Consider the following 23,984-nt stretch of genomic DNA (forward strand, 5'->3'; position numbering starts at 1 on the left):
CTCAAAGAGGAACATGTTGGTCAACCATTAACATGTAAATCCCTGTAAATCCAGCGCTCATACCATTGGCTAAGACTTTGGGCTTGTTAGCGGAGCAGAAGCAGATGTTGTGGAGAATGAGCAGGATGGTGGGTTTAGAGCTGGAGTGTTTGGACTGGGCCAGTCCGACCAGCAGCTCCAAAGCCCCTCGGAGCCTGAGGATCATCTGCTGTCCGTCCTCCCCGAACGACACGTTCAGCAGCAGCTTGAGCCAGAGGAACAGAGGCTCCGCTGCCGGACTGCCGCTTCGACCACCTGCCTTAGGCATGGGGAGAGACAGGAAGTGCTGCAGGAAGTTACTCTGGGGAAAACAGCAAGAAAGGTGGTTTTGTTAACACTTCTCTATGAAACAAAAAGCGGATATGCAACCAAAGGTGTCATAAAAGGATTTTGTGCTGGAGAGCAGAATTATTTAGTTATACATTTACTTTATATTTACAGCCTGAAATGTCTCACGAGGTTATATTTCTTCCTACCCTGAATTATTTTTTGCTTTAAACATAACCAGTGAGTTACCTTCAGCAGTACCCCTTTGCAGTCCCTTGAGATGGCCAGGTTGGCCAGCAGTGAGAAAGCCAGACTGTGGATGCTGCTGTTGTCAGGGGCAACCTGGGAGGCCAGTTTCATCACCCCATGCATCAGTGAATTTGTGGCCGCAGTCTTAGGAAGAACAGTCTGAACCGCGCCAGAGCTACCACTGCTGCTGCTACATAAAGCACTGCATGCTGGAAGAGAACAAAAGAGAGACAGAGCGAAAGAGAGAGAACTTCATTATGGAAAAAACTAGAACGTATACAAAAAGTTACAAGAAACTAAGCAACTGTATTTCATAAAGATACAAATCACAGTGTTAAGGAAACAAAACTGTAAATCAGTGTTTCTTATCCGTGAAGGGCACCTTCCCAAACCCTGAAATGGGGCCAAACATCTTGCATAACAAAACAATTGTAGCTTTAAACAAACATTTCACTCATTATTAATATACTAGTAATTTTCTTTCAGTAAATGCTGATCTTTAGAAAATTATATTTATTAAAGAATCCAGAAAAAATCACCACAGTTGCCACAAAAATATTAAGCAGCACAATTTAACAATGATAATAAATGTTTCTTGAGCAGCAAATCAGAATATTTGAATGATCATTTGACACTGAAGACTGGAGTAATGACTGCTGAAAATACAGTTTTGCATCACAGGAATAAAGTACATTAAAATATAGCAAAATAGAGACCAGCGATTTTAATAAATATTATTTCACAATATTATAGTTTTTACTGTGTTTTTGATCAAATGTACGCAGCCTTGGTGAACATAAGTGACTATTTCTACGGAAGTCTTACTGATTTCAAACTTATGAATGGTTCTTTCTTTCTTTTTTCCCTATGGTGCTGCAAAACTGCTACAGGAAACATTGCCAGCGATATAAAACCACACAAGCCTTTTTGGTAATCTATTCATCTTGTCTCAAAATATCACTGCACAGTTGTGTAACAATGAGCGTGGAAACTCAATGGAAACAGAATTGTTCCACAGTGTTTAACGCTATTTAAAAAAAAAAAAAAAAACGTTTCCTCCTGGTCTAACAATGCTGCATTTATAGTCAGGTGTCAAAACCACTAAATGTCTTACTTTCTTACTTCTGGGTAAGCGGACAGACGCATTTTGAAGAACAGCAAGACTGCAGGGTGAATCATTTAACATGATGCTGGATTATTGAGAGATCTCAGCAGTGTTTTGCTTGCCAAAGAAATCCAATATTAATCGGCCAGATGAAAGAATGAGGGTTGTGTGTTGCAGGTTAATGAATTATATAATAAAACTGACACAGGACAGAATATGTTGGTGAGGAAAATATGCTGGAGGGCTGATTCCATAATTAAAGAACCAACCTCATGAACTTTCAACATCACCTGCTGTTAACATAGACCATGAGAACCTAACACAGACCATTGTAGCCTAGTGCTATTAAACCATAGTGACAGCTGAAACGCACACACACAAGCGCAAAAACACAAATGTGCACCCACACACACACATATACGTACAGACTGACATACACCCATGCACTGCTGGCTCTTCACAGGTGTGAAGCCACATCCTGTCTCAAAGCACAGCTTTCCATTTGCTCAGATATGAGACAGAGTTAAGTAAACACACTCACCAACAGACACTTTCATGTACAACACTCTCCAGTCTCTCTCACACACACACAGAAACACGTGCAAATGCTTTCATGTGTAACCGTCTCCCTAAAAAAAAGCGTGCACACAAACACACACACACACACACACACACACACACACAAAGCAGTTGTTCCACATAACATTCAGATTTTTTAAAAGCTTTTTCTGTAAAATTTATAAGATGTCTTAGATTTCAAAAACCTATTATATAATTAGATCAATTTCACTTCAAGTTACCATGAAATCAAAATTTATATTTTTTTATTAAATGCTGCAGTTTATTATTGATTTATCCGTGCACAGTACTTTTATTTTTTTTATTCACGTGCACTGGTGCGAGGGCAGGACAATAATTCCTCCCCTTCAGCAGCCTGTCACTCACAGGAGGTCGCAGCAAACGACAACAAACCAATAATTTCCCGATAGACAATCAAATCCCACCCTACGATTCTTCTCATTCTAGAAGCAATGAAGGAAAGACGATCACAACTTGCGTTTTGACTTTGAGAAGCAATACAAATTATTATTTTAAATGTTTATAGATCTCTTGCTACTTTTGAATGTTCGTAAACTGCAAGATATTTCCAATATTACCATGATTAAAAAGTGCATCATCTGTAGTTTCAGAGCGGTCAGAGTAGCCATAATGACCCCTGTCCACCAGCGAAAGCACCTGCAATGGGCACATGGCCATCAGAAATACTATGATAAATACAACCTATTTAAAGGTTGTTGCAGACCACAGACTTCATGGCAACAGTGTTCCCCAATGACAATGGCCTCTTTCAGCAGGATAATGCACCCTGACACACTGCAGAAATAGTTCAGCAATGGTTTGAGGAACATGACAGAGTTCAAGGTGTTGCCTTGGCCTCCAGCTTGCTCAGATCTCAATCCGACTGAGCATCTATGGGATGTGCTGAACAAATAAATCAGATTCATGGAGACTTAAAAGATCCGCTGCTTATGTCTTGGTGCCAGATACCAAGGGACACATTCAGAGGTCTTGTGGAGTCCATGCCTCGGCACACCAGAGCTGTTTTTGCAGTGCAAGGGGGACCTTTAAAGGGATAGTGCACCCAAAAATAAAAGTTATTTCATTATTTACTCACCCTCATGTTGTTCCAAACCCGTAAGACCTTTGTTTATCTTTGGAACCCAAATTAAGATATTTTTCAACTGACAAATTCAAGGCCCAGAAAGGTAGTAAGGATATCGTTGAAACAGTCCATGTGACATCAGCGGTTTAACCTAAATTTGACGAAGGTATGAGAATACTACGGCATAAGTGTGTTTTCGCAAGCGACAACGGTGTACCAGTTCTAATGCCATGGCGAACATTTGAGCAAAGCATGCTAACTGTTCTGTCTTTGGCTGTACTGACAAGCACAGAACACTATTTAGAGTCCCAGCCTCAGAGGATACAAGAGAGTGGAGGATTTATTGATTTATTTACCGTATATTATGCTGCTGCCACACAGATCTAATATAAACGTGCAATTTCTTTCCCAACTGATTACCTTCACAGATATGAATGTTTTTGTAACTCATGTGTTTTTAACATAAACTTGTGTATTGACAGTTTAAGCGCAGTAAAACATGAAAGAGAACTTCGTTTTGTACTCACATGCCGAGTGACAGCCGCTTTCTGTGTTTGTGCTTCAGATGTATGCACTCAGAAAACCGTATATATGATAATCAAAATCAAACAGATGTTTTTAGCAGAGCATCTGAGGAACGAGCTGTAAAGGCACAGCTCTATTCTGGAAAAGGGAGCGGGGAACAGCAGCTCATTTGCATTTAAAGAGACATGCATGAAAACAGCATGTTTCTGCTTCCACTTAAAACAGGCATTTAAAAAAAAGATTGAGTTTAAACTTCACAGACACATTCTGGGTACACCTGGGACTTATTTTACATACTGTAAAAAGGGGCATAATAGTTCTCCTTTAATTTGTGTTCCAAAGATGAACGAAGATCTTACGCATTTGGAACAACATGAGGGTGAGTAATTAATGACAAAATTTTCATTTTGGGGTGAACTATTGCTCAATTCAGACAAAGTAATCATTTACACCTGAAGTACCTGCCCTTAACACAAATGCTCCATCCCATTTTCCAGTAATCTGGCAGCACGCTTTGACTATGATACAATCCCTTCTGTAGCTGCCGGGCTCATGTCAGCCTTGCATTTAGTACACAATGGCACTTACTGTATCGCCACATGACTCATGAGACTGTTACAGTCAGCACAAAGCTCATACATTATCTCAGCACCCTGTCTCTCGCTTTCTAATCCTCTTTTCCTCTGTAATTCCTCTTTTCTCGTTCTCTTTCCTCCACCTCTCAGAAGACTGACCCACTGTGCAGTTAGCCGTGTAGACACAGAGCAGTTCCAGGGCTGCTGTCATGGTGAGATCGACGAGCAGGAACCAGGGCCACAGAGCCATCAGCACCGCTGCCAGACGCAGCTCTGTAGCCACAGCCTGTTGAGACAAAACTTGGCAGCATCAGTCAATCCTGCATACTTAAGTGTTCATGCTCATTTTTCCTCTTTTTACATTTAGATCACCTTTGCCAACATCTGAATATAATCTAGAAAATATCAAAGTAAATTATATTTCTAAATTAATTCATGCTACAAAATAATTACAATAGCATTTTTTAAACATATGTGTGTATATACATATGTATATATATACACACACACACGCACACATACATACATACAGTCAAACCAAAAATTATTCGGACACCTTCAACATTTGTCATGTTATCACAGATTATTCACTATAGTTTTGAAGATGGTAATAAAATATGACAAGAACTCGAGAGTTAAACTGTGTCCGAACAAATTCATCTTGATAATGTCAGATAACTTTGAAAGAAAGGTATGTAACAAAACATGGTCAGGATAAAGTGTCAAATCAAATTTTTGGTCCCACATTTTACTGGTAGTCCACTGTATGAAGACTTTTTGGGTAAATGATGTCACAGTTTACTTTATTTTTCTATCCTCACTTACATAAATGAATTATAGTGTCCTGCACCCACTAGTAAAACAATATCAAAAATTATATCTGGGGTCTGAATCATTTTTGGCTTGACTGTACATACATACATATAGATATATTCACATTATTATACTTTTTTTTTTTTTTACAATTTTATATTTTAAATAATTGTTTGCATGTACTCAGGTTTTCCAGTGGTTTAGGGAAAAATTATAATTAAATATATATATATATATGTGTGTGTGTGTGTGTGTGTGTGTGTGTGTGTGTGTGTGTGTGTGTGTGTGTGTGTGTATAATATTAACTTCTAGCACTTAAAACTATAGAATTTTAATATCAGCCATAACATGAAAATAATAATTAGCATACCTAATGAATTCTAAATAGGGCCATAAAAAAGGGAAATTAAATGGTGCCAAAATGTTCATTCTTGAGAGCAGTTTCTTCAAAACCTTAAGTTGAAAAATATTAATAATCATTTTTTGAACATTAACTGAAAGTCTGTAAATTGGGATGTTTCATTGGTCAAATATTCATTCAACAATCTCAGATTGATTAACTCCCTTTGTACTTCACAGAAATTATCACATGACTGATTACATGCACAGTCTTGCTAGGTGTCGAGTAAAATTTCTTGTAAAGACTGCACCACAGTCCTTACAAGAAAATCTGCATGACGCCAGCAAGATTTCAAACCCGCAGTGTTTCCCACCCACAAGACCCCCGGTGAGAGCTATATTACTGTACAATGAATGTAACTACTCAAATAATCAGCACGGGGAAGATTATTTGAAATGACGTACTTTGCATTCATTATGTTGATACAGGCAATTTCGCAGTATCTCTAGAATCATCTTAAGTTCTCTCATGCTGTTCTCCACCTGCTGACATTGAAGACGGAGCAGTTAGAACAAGATATCATGCAGATAGTGGTAATTTTTTATATATGCATACATTTCCCTGTTTGTATTAATTATAATTGTAACACTTCATAATAAGTTTTATTAATAGGTCTTAACAAAAATTACATGTTTCCTAACAAATGCACGGAGCGCAACATGATTTACTGACATAGGGAATGTTCCTGGATCAACATCCTTTGTCATTCCTAGAAATACATTCATTTCAACCATCATAGGCCTACCCCTAAATTAAGACTGCATAATTAATTAACAGTCTTGTCCAACAGTCAGGACCAATAAAGGATTTTGATCCAGAAACCTTCTTCAAACACTGTGATCAGTTTACATATTTTACATGTAGGAAGCCATTCTTGTCATCATGCGACAAGAAAACCATAAAACAGGAAATTATACGACAGAGAAGAACCTCATGTTACCCTCAAATTATATTACTTCAGGTTTTCCTTTGGTATGACCCCAGGAAAAAAAAATGCAAATAATTAAGATGTAAACACTGGCATGTATTAAAGATACAAAGAAATGTTTTAAACTGCACTATTAGATTGTAACTACAAAAAAAAAAAAAAAAAAAAAAAAATCGAGTTTCAGATATTTAAAAAGACCATCTTTGACATTTACATGACATTTATAGCAATTTCGCTAATAATCTGTATTATATAAGTAATAATGATAGTTGTATTATTAATTAAAGTTAATATAAATCAGTACAAACATAAGGAAATGAACTGGTTAAATCAATTGAACCGGAGCATCGTTTAGTTTTGTCATTTTTTGTCACATTTATCTCTCTCCCTTCACTTGCCTCTACCTCCCCCCTCCCTCTCAACAGGTTTACAGTGTTTCTGATGTTGAAGCTGTCTGTCATGTTGCTGGAACCCTCCGTACCTTCCTCCTGTGAGCACTCTTGCCCGTTTTCACAGACTCTAGGTGAAGCTCTGCGTAAATGTGCTTCATGCGTTCCACACAGCTGTCAATCACACCAGCTGAAGAGGGAGAAGAGACATGTATCTGTCTATGTACTCATCCATCAGACAGCGACATCAGGCATTAGACACAAATATAGCATCACCTGGGACTAAAATTAATCTGTATGTGAGATTTCCTCCGAGCTGAGGGAATAGCAGCTTTTTAACTGCTACCTTTTAAGAGGGACATATTCTATACTTCTAGGATTTTTCTTGAAGTTCACTCAAATGTCAGTCAAGTTATTTGCACCAAAAAATTTTTTTGATTATACAAGAGGTTTCTTCAACCCGTTTCACTTTCAGAACAAAATAGGATGTTTATGCTACTATACCTATAGGACGCTGAATATTCAATATGTAGTTGTACTGTAGGTGATCATATGCAAATGTGCTCATAGTTGTGAAATCAAAACCAATAGTGTTTGATTTCCATAAATGGTTTGGGTGCAATGGGGAGGGAGCCATGTGTTGTGATTGCTAGAAAATGTCTACATTGTATGTCACAAGCTCCACATTGTGTTTTTGTTAAAGATCAGTGACGTAATCTTTACCTTTACATGCATAACTCTGAGCGCTGGAGCTACAGGCTAACAGAGACATGAGCGCTTTGGCCGTCATCTTTTTCAAGGGGTCCTGGAATGGAATCTTCTCATATTGCTGTAAATTGAACAGGAAGCACAAAATGTTTGCATCTTGTTCTGAATAAACTGAATAATTTTGTAATGATTTAATGATCATTTCTTAAAATACAAATAAATTTAAGAATGCATATGTAAGCACAGTGAAGCAGTTTAATTTTAAAATACTGTTTGATAAATAAATTAAATCAAAGTCAGTATGGTAGGGGTGGGTGATATGACCAAAATCTTATGTCAAGATGTGAGTAATTTTATGTCACGGTAACAATATATATCACGATACAGTTGTTTTTGCTTTAAATAAGGTCTTTATGATATCGAAATTACTGATACCATAGAAATTTCACAATTCTTGTCACTAGTGTCAATATCACAAAAACTAATACTTAGAATAAATAAAAAAGCTACCTGAAGACAAGTAGCGATTAAATAAGAATAAGAAACTAATTACAAGCAATAGATCAAAAAACTACAGTAGAACAAATGCATAAGAAATGCTACATTGTATAAAAGTAACCAAATGTATAAAAACACAGCATATTCTTCACTCTGTAAATTAAATAATAAATAAATTTAAAATGTATATTTATTCTTATTAAAGTTACAAAAGTGATTTAGTCAAGAGAAGTGAAGAGATTTTCTCTCTTTTGTTGTTTAAATAACCTGAATTACAGACAGCAGGAATATAAGACTGCTGTCACTTTAAGAGCTGCCCATATCCAATATACTGTTACACGTTTTCTTTCTCAGCTGTTTGCGAGATATATATATATATATATATATTTTTTTTTTTTACGTTATAAATCAGAAATTTTCTTTTGTCATTATGAGATATGGAGTGTAGACTGGTGTGAAAAAATAAGCATAATTTTAGAAAAGATTTTAGATTTTTAGATCTGACTTTTAGTCATACTTTTTGTCACTAACCCATACACAGAAGGAGGTAGCCAATTGAGGGATGTGTAAGGTGGTCAACCAATCAGAACTGAGATTGCCATTTTGAGAATTTTTGTGATATGCGTCCACAAAACTGAATCTGTTACCTCTAGTAATATTTCACAAATAACCTCGCCAGGCTCAGAAGAAAGGACTGCAGTCAGCGAGGAGCTGGCCTGATCCTCCGTGTGGCCTCCTGATCTCCTCTTAGCCTCCTCTGTGAACAGCACACACAGAAAGTGCAGGGTCGACGTGTAGAGAGAAGACTCGGCGCCCGATTGGTCCAAACACACTCGGAGAGTGTCTGTCGCGAGAGAGAGCAAAGACTAAACATAAAGAATGCTAATATTTACTTTTCCAAGCTTTTCTCAAACTCAAACTCTGAGACAAGAAGATGCAAAACTTCACAACAAACAATCTTCACCACAAGGGAACATCTGACAAAAAAGTCTCTCCAAACTCACAGGCTTTTAAAAACAGCTTCTAAAGCCTGGATACCTGCAGGCAAGTCAGCAAGTCTTCTGCCCACCCACCTGTTTTAGGATTTTCTACCACATCCATCAGATCTAAAGCAGGCCGATTGTTCTCCCTGTCTCTGTCCCAGTCTGTCATATGCAGCAGGGACACCCATCCACACACACAGGAATAATGAGCTGGCCTCCCACTGTATCTGTCTCCATCTCCATCTCCTCAGCTGTCTCCTTCCTTCTCAACATCTATCTAGCACATCCTCTTCCATCTAAACGCCTCACTCTTTCTTTTCCCTCCACCCCTTTGCGCTTTCATCATGTTTGCCACCATTTTGTCTTTGTACTCTTCCGTTTCTTTCTGCCTTCCTTTTCCAATTGCTTGTCTCCACCCTTTGTAACACACTTTGGTTTGGGTATGTGTGTGTGTGTGTGTCACCTGAAAAGCGCTGCCAGTGTTTCCCCAGTGCCACACAGACAGATGGGCCGACCGCAGCTTGGTTTCTGCGCAGCAAAGTAGCCAGGAGCATCAACACATCCGCCCAGGTGTTGAGCATTGCACCCTGGGCTTGCGCATCTAAGGACCAAAACAAAACACTCATCAAAAAACACTTTCAAATCACTTTTCTTTCATTTCAAGGTCTTGTTTGGAAGATTTTGGAGGGGGTTGTGGATTTGCTGAAGACTACCCAAGTCAACGACAGACAGCGTGAGGATGGAAATGAGGTTGTTCAGCAGGGGTTTGAAGACCTCTCGGTGGAACGGCATATCCTCACTGTGTATTGCTGCTGACTGCAGGAGCTTACACAAACTTTGCACATAATACACACTACTCAGCACCTGAGGGAGAAACAAGAGGGTGAGGGGAGAGAAAGAGTCTGTAGTAACGAGTGCCAAGTTACCTATCAAAAAACACACATACAGCACTTTGGTTTCATAACACTAAATGACAACAAATAGGAGACTAACTGGCTCTATGTTTAAGAGAAAGTAGAACTGAACCAGAAACCATGATTCCCTTGTATTCCACTTTCGGCAGAACTGCTTTTGTCAAGTATGACTGTACATCAATGAAAGGTTATGGGTTAAAAAGGGTCAGTTCACCCAAAAATCTAAATTCTATCATTAATTACTAAACCTCATGTCGTTCCAAACCCGTAAGGCCTTCGTTCATCTTTGGAACACAAATTAAGATCATTTTTGATGAAATCTGAGAGCTTTCTGACCCTCCGCAGACTGCAACGCAACGGACACGTTCAAGGCCCAGAAAGGTAGTAAGGTAGTAAATGGTTCAACTGTAATTTTATGACGTTTTGTGCGCAAAGAACAATGATAAGGAGAAGAATAGACTATGTTGTATAAAGTTGTTATTTTTACAGATTTGGAATGACATGAAGGTGAGTAATTAATGACAGAATTTTCATTTTTGAGTGAACGATCCCTTTAAGATATGATTGCTTTTTATGATGAGCAGATTTAATTCAGGCTTTTACTTACATCTAAACAATGATCAACATGCACATAGGGCGCATCAAATATAGTAAACATGGAAGCTCAAATGTGCTCGTGTGATGAGCACAAACCAATGAGCTTTGTTCTAGTGTGTGACGCGCACACACACGCTTTTGTTTACTATATGTGATTTGCTCTGTTTATGTGTTTTTATGTGAATGAAAGCCTATATTAAATCTGTTTATATAAATCAACAGTGTTTCTTCAAAAGACTTGGATTAAACTACCTGATTCATTGATGCCTTTGTGATTTTTTTGGATCTTCTTAATTTTGGTAACCTGAACTTTCAATGGAGTAACAGAAATCTCTCAGGTTTCATTAAAAATATCTTTGAATGACATGAGGGTGAGTAAATGATGGAATGACGGAATATAATTTTATCACTAAGCACAAAGCACTTGAGATATCATAACTAGATTAAACAAATACACTTTTTTTTCAATGATAAATTTGGTCAAGCAATAGAGCAGACACTGGACAAGGATGAAACTTTCTAGTGTGTATGTGTTCTCCATCTGTGTCCGAGCTTGATATCAAATGGAGTTTATTTTGAAAGGCTACATGTTCAGCTTTTTGCATGCGCTAAGGGTTTGCATGCGGCTGTATGCATGCACAAACTCTAACTCATTTTGAATATTATTTAAATTTAATGTCACATATTATTTATATGCAGATTTAAAAGGCAATAGATTGATTCAGATTCTTGGTAAAATGTGTTTAATACTGCTAACAGTACTGCACTTTTAGCTAAAACTATCATCAAATTATCCAAAATATTTAAAAAGCAAACATGCATGTGATTAAGGATGCATAGAAGTTTGTGAATGATTTTGCAAAAATCTGCCAAGCTTATTGTGGCATTCTGCAGGAGTTCATTTATGACAGACTAATGTTTAAGTGGAGGTGGAAAATGATAGCTGAACATCCATAATGCACCTGGTTCCTGGCATCTTCCATAGCAGCTGGCAGGAGAGGTGTCCTTAACTCACTGACACACTGAGATATGGCTGCCACATCGACAACACTGAAACAGAGCACAAAACCAACAGGAAGTCATGCAGGCAAGTTCAGTCTAAACAGATGAATACAACAAACACATCAATAGAATCTAACTTTAAACATGTTTTGAGTCATTTTTGACATGTTTCTTCGGTCTTGCTGTTAACCAGCAGAGACAAAACAACCACAATTTGGTATTTAGAAAGAGTGGGCAGATGGCAGGCAGGATGTGGTAGTGTTAAAGTATTGTCAGGTAAACCAAAAGAATATATTTATATATGCGCGTGAGTGTGAAAATGAGGTGAGAGGCGTGCATAGGGTTGCAGAATGTCATACTTCCACATGTGTAGAGCATGTCTGTGATTAACAGCTTAGAAAATCTTAATAAATATTCAGTAATTTACTAATAAAATGTCAGTATGCTTTAAAAAATTTAAATAATTGCAGAACAACTGTTTCTCTTCAAGTCTCTCTAACCTGGCCATGTTCTCAAGTATTTGGTTCTGTTTGAGGGCAGATAGACTAAACTCGGGAAGCACAGCCAGCAGGTTGTCCAGTAAACCGCACACTGCTAGCAACAGGTGAGGGGTTACTAAAGCACCAGGCTCGGTCCTCCCCCCTGGGTGGGAGTCTTGAGTGAAGGCGGAGTCTGAGCTGTCCGTGTCACTCTGACCTATAGCATAAAGAAATAACAGCAGCCTCAAATCACTAAAGACTGAAAAAAAAAAAAAAAAAAATTCTTGTCAAGGCCAAACTGTCAATTCCTTGCTTTTTTCTCCTCAAGTCATACCTTGAGCAGTGAGTCTGTTGACTGGAGTGTCCTGGATTCCAGCAACAGCTGAGGTCGGAACTGGAGAATGAGTCCCACTTGAGCTACCTGATGGAATCTAAAGAACAAAAAGACAGACATAATCATTTTTAAAATAATTCAGGCTAATTTTGGCTAATCTGATGTTGATTGCAGCCATCTGTAATAGTGTAGCTTTCTTATACGTTTTAATATCATTATACCATTCAGATTGTCCACCCAAAACAGCACAGAAAATGTTAGGAAAATCAGCAGATTCTTTCTGACTTATTTTTCATGTAAAGTTATAGATTATTGAGGTTTTACGAAAGAATTGCATCACCAATTATCTTATAAATTTACTGCTTTGGCAAATAAAGGCAATTTCGTAGCAGTTTTACTTAACATTATCAATTAATATTATCAATATTGTAAGTGTAGTGAAAGATCAACACATACAAACCAGGCTGATTAACTCAAACATGCATTTGGTCATTTTGAAATTATCACTGTCAACCGTAAATTCCAAATATTGTCTGCTTTAGCAATTTGGTTTGTCTCATTCACTATTACATTATATTATAACTAACAATAATATTTGACATTACATTATAATATAGCACAATATATCAAAATATACATTACCATTCAAAAGCTTTTTAATTGTTGTTGAAAGAACTCTTTTGTACTCACCAAGGCTTCATTTATTTGGTCAAAAGTACAGTAAAAACATTAACATTGTGAAATATTATTACCATTTAGAATAACTATTATAATAACTTCTATTTTAATGTTTTACATTTTAATTTACTCCTTTAAATGGCAAAGATAAACAGCAGTCATCATTATTCCAGTCTTTAATGTCACATGATCCTTCAGAAATCATTCTAATATATTGATTTGGTACTTAAGATTATTTTTTTATTACTTTTTTATTATATTAGTTTTATTTGACTATTAATTGTATTTTATTATAATTATTATTCAGTGTTGTTATCAGAGAAAATAGTTGTGCTGCTTAATATCTTTGAAATGACAAACGTACAGTATTTAATTGAAAAAATTCTCTTTTAATCAATTCAATGCATCCTTGCTCAATATAATTATTAATGTCTTTAAAAAGAAAAATCTTACTGGATTGACTGTTCACTAAACAGCATTTCTGCAGGTTTTATGAAGGTAGATTTAAGACTTTTTATGACCAACTAAATTGAATCTAAGGAATAAATTAAATGGAGCACAATACATCAATATAAGTGTATATGTCTAGAGAGAACACAAGCATTAGCATACTTCCAAATCAATCTCCTTTACTTTTAAATTCATTCTAATAAAAGTATCTTAACTAGAATATGGAAATAACTTTTACTGCACCTCCTGATCACACTGCAAAAAGTGTAGTTCATCCTCAGTATTTTTGTCTTGTGCAAATATTTTCATTTTTTATTTAATTTTAAAGCAAAATGACATTAAACAGAAGTCCTGTTTTCTGTGAAAATGATCAAAATGACGTCAGTTTATGGCTCAAAAAAAAAAATTTCATTCAAAACGAATGAAGTAACAAAATGAAAAACAAGTTTTCATAGTCCATTGACAGATGTGTTTTAAGCATGAACTTAATTTCTCAGAAAACTCAGAAAAGACATCATTGTTTTGCATCTCAAGTACGTGTATCTTGATATAAGGATGTTTAGGTATTTGTATTAGAACACAAGACAAAAATACAGAGGAAGACATAATTTGAATTTAAGGCTCTCTGCTCTGATCTTTTAAGGCCTTAATTTATGGAATGTGAAATAAGACTTTTTAAGACCTGCAGAAACCCTGCTAGAAGAAAACCCTTGGTCGACTACAAATGTATGTCTACTGACCAGAGTACTGGAGGTGGACATGGATCCAGAGCCCTGAGTTTGGTTTAGAGGAGCAAGCATCTCTCTCCAGTGCTTCAGAGAATCATTCAGATCTGTCTCTACAGAAAGAAACACACACTGCTTCATTTGCAAACAAAACAGCAAAATGTACTATTAAATTATATGCACTGGAATAATTACCTCTAACAGCTTACTAATACTTTAAATTCTGTTATAACAAGCGAATGATAAATGTAAACACCATCATCTAAAATATGCAGCACACCGGCTATGATCTCTAGTACAGAACAGTATTAATAATGTCTGTAAGCATATGGATGCCACCGAGTCAGACATCCACTAATAGTTGGCAGTGCTCTGGGTGCGAGGACGCCATACCCTGGGTGACATTGGCTGGCGGTGGAGGGGGGCTGAGGGTGAAGGCATGTCTGCCCGTGTAACAGCTCTTCACCATCTGGCCCACGCTCTCATAAAACTGGCAGTGGTACAACAGAGCCTGCAGGGCAGGAAGCCCGACCAGACACAGGCCTGAATCCTCATCATGCACACAGGGGCTCTGGGAAACACAAGAAAGAGTAGAATAGAAGATAAAAAAAAGAAAGAAAGAAAAAAAATACAGGAAATATAATACAGAGGAAACCAGAACTCACCATAGACCGATCTGTTATGTCTACAGAGCTTTTAAGAGTGGCTATGTTATTGATATTCAGTTCTGAAAGTTTATTCTCATGTAAACATACCTGCCAGGCACACTCTTTGGCCTCTTCTGCATTACCAGGCATTGGCATCACAAGGAGGTTTTGCAAAATAAACGCTGCCTATAGGGAAGGGGAACATAAAAGTCAGCAACACTGCCATCTTCTTGTAAATGAATGGAAATGCATGCTGGTTGAATTCTCAATGGAATCGCACAAAGCAAGTGGCAAATTCCTTGAAAAGAGAGAAATGCAAATACATTCTCTTTAAAGTGTGACAGTTTATGCTGGTTTAACCTATTTTTCTCTTCCTTTTTCTGAATATGTCTTTGTGCTAAACCTATACTAATAATGAAACACTCAGAAATAGATCACAGATCTGAACGAATATGACTTGCAGAGGCATTCTGACTTGCGGCATTAAAATCTAATCATAATTGCAACTTAGAACGCCCACTTAGACCGGAAGCGGCCGTCTGACTGCTTTGTGAAGCTACTAAGCACTTTTTATTTCTTTGTACACTATCGGTAAAAGTGGAATTTTAAAAGTGGAAAAGTTTGGAATAAATTCATTATAATGTGTTTATCTAGTGCTCAATTATTATTGGTAGCCAATGATCAGAAGAAACAGAAGTCTTCTGTAACATTATAAATGTCATTACTGTCAATTTTATTAAATTGAATGCATCTTTTCTGAATAAAAGTATTATTTATACTATTAGTTATACTTTTGTATGGTAGTGTACCACTGTTTCCAAAATTCATAATAATGAGAAATGTAATCAGAAAAGAATGACTTCCAAAGGATCATGTGACTGGTAGTAATGGCTGCTGAAAATTCATCTTTGCATCACAGGACTAAATTAAATTGTCATATATTTAAATAGAAAACTGTTTCTTTAAATTGTAATAATATTTTTTATAATGACTGTTTTTATATTATTTTTGACCAAATTTATGCAGCTTTGGTAAGCTTACACACACCCCCATATAAATAAATACACACACACACACACACACACAGTGATATATATACATATAGTGATATATATATACACATACATAGCCAAAAGTATTGGGTCACCCCTTCTAATGAACATGTTTGACTACTTTAGTAATTTCTATGAGTACAAACCTTAATGTTTAAGCATATAATGATATTCTAGGGAATTATGTGCTTCTAATTTTATAGCAGCAGTTTGGACAGGACCCTTTTCTATTCTAACATGACAGTGTCTCTGTGTATAAGGCACGGTTCAAAAAGACATGATTGATTCAGTCAGTGTGGAAGAACTTGACTGGTCTGCAGAAAGCCAAGTCCTAATCCCAACTGAACACCTCTGATGTGACTTTAAATGCAGACCTTGAGCCAAAAACTCATCACCAAACACCAATGACTTGTATAGACACTATAAGGACAAAAGTATTGTGACACCCCCTTCTTTAGAACAGAAAAAGGCACTAACAAAACTGTGGCAACAAAGATGGAAACATAATTCGTGCATTTAAAAATTGTATTTCCATCTCTGTTGCAACAGTTTTGGACGTGTCTAAAATGACAGTACACTTATGTACAAGTCATTGGTGTTTGGTGATGAGTTTTTGGCTCAAGGTCTGCATTTAAAGTCACACCAGAGGTGTTCAGCTGGGATTAGGACTTTGCTTTATGCAGACCAGTCAAGTTCTTCCACACTGACTGAATCAATCATGTCTTTTTGAACCGTGCCTTATACACAGAGACACTGTCATGTTAGAATAGAAAAGGGTCCTGTCCAAACTGTTGCTATAACATTAGAAGCACACAATTCCCTAGAATATCATTATATGCTTAAACATTAAGAAAGTCATAGAAATTAGTATATGTATATATATTACACACACATACATAGTTTATATTATACTTTTTTTATTTTATTTTATTTGACTGGTACTGTATATGCATGTCATTTAGGGGCATGTTTATCTGAAATAGATTATACTACAAAGAAAAATAAGCCTGTCAGTTTGGAGCTGGTGATTTTAACCAGCACTTTCCATTTTCTGTGTCCAACATGCATCAGTAGGTCCACGAACGGACTGAGGGCAGTTCCTAGACTCTCAGTCTGAAGCAGTCAGGAAGTTTTTTGTGTGGTTTTCAAGTTGAAGCTGGATGGACTCACCTCTCGGCGCACCATACTGCACTCCTGTCTTTCCAGCAGGATGTTGAGTACCATGGCCCACAGACCTCCTGAAATGTTCTGGCAACTCTCTGACAACGTCACACACCCTCTCTCCAGTGAACTCAGAGCCGCACCCACAGCCAGGCTGGCACAGCGGACCTAGAGCCAGACAAATGCACACATAGACACTTGTGTTCAGACCCAGCACATGTGCTTGGCAGTGCTAACTGCCATGGGCTCTTTGGCGTGTAGCACTGGCACAAATTCGTGTTTGTCATGCCCATTATTTTCAGTGCTCAGCATCTGCTGAGCTGAGGGAGGCCTGGACATGCACGAGTACTTGGGAAAACTATCCAAAATAGAAGGCCAAGGCACAGAAATTGCTAAATAAGGTTTTCATCAAAATTATGGACACGTACATTTAATAAATTTACATTGTCTATGATTGCATTCAGTGCCAATGTACAGAGAATGTTTATTTAAGAAAACATGGTGAATCAGTATTTGGTGGAGCTTTGAAAATCTAAAACAATTTCAATTATTTCAGATCTTGTATTTTTGATCCAATTAAGACCACGTCGGGATGTTATTTTTAAATTACTTTTTGGACAGAACTTAATTTAAGAGACACTGTCAAAATTTATCATCTATATATACAGTGCCCTCCATAAGTATTGGAACAGTAAAGACAAAATTGTTCTGTTGGCTGTGGAGTCAAGACTTTTGCAAATATGATTAAAAGATGAATATGAGACAAAACTACAAAATGTCACATTTGATTAGCCGTTTCAACACATACATGTTTTACCAAATAAAAAGAACAGCACTTTTAGAGTTCATCTACACTCAGTGATGTGAGCATAAGTATTGGGACAGTTGAACATAAGGCAGATATAAAAGAATAAAAGCTATTATTTAGTTGCAGAACCCTTGCGCACAATCACAGCAGTGAGTCTGTGACCCATAGACATCACCAGACTCTTGGTCTCATCCTTTGAAATGCTTTTCTCAGCCTTTAATGCAGCCAATTCCAATTGTTGCTTGTTTTGGGGAGTTTGTGCCTTTACTCTCCTCTCCAGCTGGTGAAATTCATGTTCAACCAGATTTAAATCTGGAGATTGACTTGGGCAATCTAAGACTTTCCATTTCTTTGCCCTTATAAATTCCTTGACTGAACTGGCAGGGTGTTTTGGGTCACTGTCCTGATGCAATATGAAGCACTTCCCAAGGAATCTGGTGGCATTTTCTTGAATATTGGTAGGCAAGATGGTTTTGTACCCTTACAAATTCATTCTGCTCCTGTCATCATACATTAAGTCATCAGTAAAGTTGAGAGGGCCTGTTCCAGAGGCAGCCATGCATGCCCATGCCATGAGACCACCTCCACCATGCTTTACAGATGAGGCTGTATGCTTGGGATCATATGCAGTTCCCTTTTTTTCTCGACAATTTTGCTTTCCCATCACTTAGATAAAGGTTCATCTTTGTCTCATCGGTCCATAAACACAGTTCCAAAACTCTTTTGGCTCACCTTTGTGCTTTTTTGAAAACTCTAATCTTGCCTTTTTATTTTTGGTGCTGGTCAGAGGTTTGCATCTTGCTGTGTAGCATCTGTAATTCTGTGTCAAAGTCTACTGAGGACAGTAGATTGTCAGAGCATCACCTCAGCTTTCTGGATGTGGCTGGTGATTTTACGGACATGTCTTTTAGGGTTCATTTTCACAGCTTTTTGGATTTGTCTGTCATCAACTGCTGTTGTTTTCTCAGCCAATCAGGTAGTTTTTGGTTGCTGGTGTCACTGGTGGTTTCCAAACTCTTGATTTCTCCATGCCCTTTGTTTTTGCTAGAGCTCTAACTGACTACCTCTTTTCTTTTAGCATCCAAATCACTTGCTTTTCTCTCAAAAAGAAAAGCTCCCTCATCTTCTCTCAGCTCCCTCATCTTCATCCTGGTTTGTGTGTGTCATTATCGAATGCAATATTCAGAATACAGAAGTAATGGATATAACTGATACGACACATTCCCTGCTTTTAATATCTGAAGAATTAATGCAACAGGACACAGCTGATCACTTAGAAAGACCTGTGAGGCAACTGTTCCAATACTTATGCTCACATCAGATAAGGGGATGAAACTCTAAAAGTGCTGAACTTCTTTGTGTTAAATCACCCAATAATAAAATGTGACATTCTGTAGTTTTGTCTCATATTCATCTTTTAATCATAATTGTAAATGTCTTGACTCCACAGCCAACAGAGCAATTTTGTCTTTACTGTTCCAATACATTTGGAGGGTACTGTATATATTATAGACACATAGGATGTCCACTGACTTGTCAAAATAAACATTGTAGGTAGAAATTTATATTAATGTTTGTTTTTTTGTTCTTTAACTGAGGGTGCTGTTAACTAAATCAAACAAAAAAAAAACTAATAAAAATAATTGAAATACACTTCAATTATATAAATATTAGATGAAACCGACAAATAACAAAATTTTGCCTTCGCAACTAACTGATAATAAGTTTAAGTACTACATTACTTAAACTTAAATAGAAATAAAAATAACATTTTAATTAATCTTAATTTTAATACTTAAAATGTTATTAATATCATAATATTCAAAAATAAACTAATTCAAATTACAAAAAATTATTATAAATTACTAAAGCCTAAACTAAAATTAAAGCTGAAAATACAAAACTAAAGGCTAATTCCAAATATTTATGTAAAAATTATATCAAACTATCTATCTATTATACCAAAACTGTCAACTATTCACCATTATTTTGTTTTTCACAATTTTTACAGTAATCGACTTTCACCATCAATATTTAATTTTAATTGGTCCAATGGTGTAAAAGTAAATTAATCATTTAAAAAACTCCAATTATCATCTTTACAGCAAACTGAATTCATAATAATTATAAAATAATAAGCAAATGCTATTTAAAACAGTTCTAGATTAACTTTAGCATGCCACACCAAAGGACATGTAAGCTTTCAAAACGTATTCAAAACAGCACTTTATGTTAATTATACGGTGGCCGAGAGAGCTCAACGTGCTGCAAATAGGCAAAGCACCAGCAAATCAAGAAAACATCTTCATCAGTTTGACAGCAGGTGGTGCAACTGCTCACAACACAAACAAATAAAGAAACGCACTGCAAATGCTCACAACACAACCAAAAAAAATAAAAGCACTGCAAATAAAATTTATTTGGTTGTGTTGTGAGCATTTGCAGTGCGTTTCTTTATTTGTTTGTGTTGTGAGCAGTTGCACCACCTGCTGTCAAACTGATGAAGATGTTTTCTTGATTTGCTGGTGCTTTGCCTATTTGCATGTGTTTCCTGAAGTTGCAGCGCGTTGAGCTCTCTCGGCCACCATATAATTACCTACTGTATAGCTATAATGTGCATTCTACATGAAGGTCTCACCTCAGGGTCTCGGTCCACCCACAGGGGAATTAACCAGGCCAAGCCAAGCTGGGTGGCACTCTGCCCATCAGAACTTTGCTCACGGCCCAGAGACCACAAGGATACACAGTCCTTAAACAACACACAAACACTCTAAATATGGAGTACTGCTGTACTGATAACCATTCAACTTAATATTATACAGATTTCTAGTGACAAACCGATATAATCGGCCAATATCGCATTCACTAACTTGATTAAAAGAAGTTTTAGCACCCCCTAGTGTCAGATTCAAAGCCTTGTGATATCAATGTCAATTGCATTTCTGACCTCGATTTTACTTTCCTTCATCATTTCATGTGACAGATGAAGCAGGCAGATAACTGCGTTTTTTGTCACTCCTTTGCCCATGAAGGACATCGAGTTTCCGCCCAAATCTACGTAGAATGAAGAGATGACCTGGGAAGAGCAGTCAAAAAGGAACAAGATCATAATTATCAGTCTGGAGAAAAATTAATTTCATCATGCGAAATGAGATGCAGCTGAGACACAGGTTGGTCGGTATGAAGTGATTCATGCTCAAGTGTTTGGGAACATCTTGGACTCTGAGTGTGAATGTGCGTTTAATGTGTTCTGTGTGGATGACAGCAACAGGAAGTGTATATAATCTGTGCAAAATATATTCTAGTGTGTAACCGAGGCACTTGAGCACATGTGTGTATGCATACTTCCAAGAGGCCATTGAGGTACTTGAGGTAGAGTGTGTTTGGATCCATGCTGCGTGTGTGTGTGCTCCAGCCGGGCAGAGCGGTCACATGGGCCATGGTCCTGAGAGTGCGCTCTAGAGATGGCAGGCCGTAGAAACATGGAGCGTCGGACAAGCGCAGGCACTGTAGCAGGCGCAGAGACAGTTCAGAGGCAAACGGCCCAGACAGAACCTCACACATCCTTTAAAAAAAGATGACAAATGCAAACGAGTGAGAAACAGTTGTCATAATCGGGATCTTCAACTTAGTATGAAGCACAATATACATTACTCTTCAAAAGTATGGGGTCAATAAGATACAGTAGTACTTAGCGAGGACTATTTAAAATGATCAAAGATGACTGTAAAGAAATTTATAAAGTTACAAAAGAGTTCTATTTTAAATAAATGTTCATTTCAAAGAATCTCGAATAACAAAATGTATCATGGCTTCTGCAGAAATAGCAGCACAACTTGACATTGATAATAAAAAAAAAAAATGAGCACCAAATCATCATATTAAAATGATTTCTGAAGGATCATGCGTTTATTTTATTGTAGTGTTTTGTTTTGTTTTGACCAAGTACTTCAAGACAAGGGCTGGTAATCAAAACGTTACAGATTTGAAAGTAAAAAAAAATTAATAAAATAAAACGTCCTGATTGTGTGAATTTAATTTAATCTATTTGTTAAATTTTAATTCATTCAAATTATTTACACCTTCTATTCTTCTTGCAGCATCAAACCACTCCATCCATGTGTATTTTGCTAAGGAACACGTTCATGCTGTTTTTCCAAAATACTTTTCTTCTATTATGGATTACAAACAATTATAATATAGAAGTGCCATAACAAGCACCCCAAACAAATGATACCTGTTAGATTGCTGCTCATAAACTGAAAATGTATGCAGGGAAATGTCTTAGTAGATCAGATTTGCATTACAGGGTCTTGATACATCAACAACAAACAGTGGGGGTTTCCAATTTACGGATCTTCAAGGACTTTTCAGAAGATTTAATTTGAATCAAAATTAAATCAAAAGCGTCATTAGATTTGTATTTCCCCCCAGATGGCAGGTAGAAGGAGAAGACTCCTAATGAGGATAGTAAAACATTTTATGCATGTACGGCAGAGCGAAAAGGAGGAGTGTTTTTGGAATAACAAATCTGCCTTGTCAGACTAAATACTTTCAATGAGTGTGTTTTGGGGAGCAAACAGATGTGACAGAGTGTTTTCGCAACCTCACTAACCACAGGTGCACACTAAGCTCAATAGCAGCTACAGCTTTTGAACACACTTGAAGATTTAATTAAAATGCACAGCGGGCTCCAAACCAATCATCCTGTTAGAAAAAAGACTCAGATCAAAGAATGATATCATTCTTTTACTCAAAAAAAAAAATCTTAGAAGCTTCTTGGGGCTGTGAAGTGGAGGTTAGCGTACATGTTTCTGTGGTGTGCATATGGGAAACACAGGTTTGAGGTTTACTACATAATATTTTGCTGACATGTAATACATAACTTTTCAATGAAAGATATTTACAAGGTTTGAATTTGTGACCATTTGGTTGCATATGCTCCCGGAATTTAATCTGTGTGATAAAATACATATGGGAGCATTTTTGCAAATGCAAATAATTGTTGTGGTGCAAACCATATCACTTCTCTACAAAACATTCACTAATTACTGCACAGTATATGCCTGCTGTGAGCTGCTACAGTGACCTGTCCACCATTGTATCCAACATTATAACCAATTAAACTTCATCTGTACATTCTTAGCTTTAATGCAGATTTTCCAGATTGGTTAATATTGTCACTCCCTTTCACTGTGCCCCACTGTTATGTGACAGGGAGCTAACTAGCATGCAAAATATAAAGTGAGAAGAGAAAAGATGAAAAGAACGCATTTCTTTAAAGCCGCCTAAAATTACATGTAATATAACACCTGGAGTTGGTGATGGAGATCACGTGGATCCATCAGCGGAAAAGGAGGCTTAAAGCTTTCGATGAAAGTGGCTGAAAGAGTGGCTTTGCTATGAAAAAGGCTCATTGCACTGCGTTCACTGTAAAGGCTGTGGGACAGAGGTTGCAGGTAACACTGTGTTCGCTACTGAATCCACACATTTTAAGTGCGAGAGCTTGATTAAACACAGGAGAGTGTCAAGCACAAGAGATACAGTGTGCGGCAAAGTATTCAGGTTTGACTGTTGAAGCTTTTAATCTTTAATCATACCTTTTAATCTTTAATTTTAATTATATATACACATACAGTGGAGATCAATATTAGAGAATCATACAATTTTCCACATTTCAAGGTCACTGCTTAGTCCCACTTATCCTAACAGGAGTGGAAGGGCAGTTTTTAAAAAGTATCTTTCATAAATTAATTGTATTCTAAAGCACAGTATAAAAAAAAATAAAAAATTAAATTTTTTAAAAAGAACAGTTATTGCTGAAATTGAAAAGTTATTGTATTGTATGGAACTCATTCAAGTCCCCCCAAAAAGCTGGTCATCCACAAAAGACAAATGCACGAGAGGACATGATAATGCAGAGACTCAATAGGGAATCGGTTCAACACTGCAGCTGGAATTTCTTGCCAGTTCACTCCTGACAGGGTAATGATCT

At 36.9% G+C, this 23,984-nt stretch overlaps 1 protein-coding gene across 2 annotated transcripts in view; it reads right to left on the bottom strand.

The window, feature by feature from the left end:
* The window catches only part of LOC306864962 (rotatin-like), a 71,541-nt gene that overhangs the window by 3,952 nt on the left and 43,605 nt on the right, over positions 1-23,984 (bottom strand). Inside the window, exons 28-46 of one of the 2 annotated variants that reach the window (XM_079409279.1) lie at positions 21,335-21,554; positions 20,937-21,065; positions 20,628-20,738; positions 17,191-17,349; positions 15,077-15,154; positions 14,715-14,892; positions 14,337-14,434; positions 12,469-12,565; positions 12,156-12,351; positions 11,616-11,703; positions 9,856-10,006; positions 9,606-9,743; positions 8,807-9,003; positions 7,677-7,782; positions 7,046-7,143; positions 6,041-6,121; positions 4,583-4,709; positions 556-764; positions 64-340 (exon numbers count right to left, since the gene is read on the bottom strand). In XM_079409279.1, the coding sequence (XP_079265405.1) occupies positions 64-340; positions 556-764; positions 4,583-4,709; positions 6,041-6,121; positions 7,046-7,143; positions 7,677-7,782; positions 8,807-9,003; positions 9,606-9,743; positions 9,856-10,006; positions 11,616-11,703; positions 12,156-12,351; positions 12,469-12,565; positions 14,337-14,434; positions 14,715-14,892; positions 15,077-15,154; positions 17,191-17,349; positions 20,628-20,738; positions 20,937-21,065; positions 21,335-21,554 (2,738 nt within the window). The remainder of the gene's footprint in view (positions 1-63; positions 341-555; positions 765-4,582; positions 4,710-6,040; positions 6,122-7,045; positions 7,144-7,676; positions 7,783-8,806; positions 9,004-9,605; positions 9,744-9,855; positions 10,007-11,615; positions 11,704-12,155; positions 12,352-12,468; positions 12,566-14,336; positions 14,435-14,714; positions 14,893-15,076; positions 15,155-17,190; positions 17,350-20,627; positions 20,739-20,936; positions 21,066-21,334; positions 21,555-23,984) is intronic. The other variant, XM_079409280.1, reaches the window with a different exon arrangement.

Source organism: Barbus barbus, assembly GCF_936440315.1.
Source record: "Barbus barbus genome assembly, chromosome: 46".
In the NCBI taxonomy this organism is placed as follows: domain Eukaryota; kingdom Metazoa; phylum Chordata; class Actinopteri; order Cypriniformes; family Cyprinidae; genus Barbus; species Barbus barbus.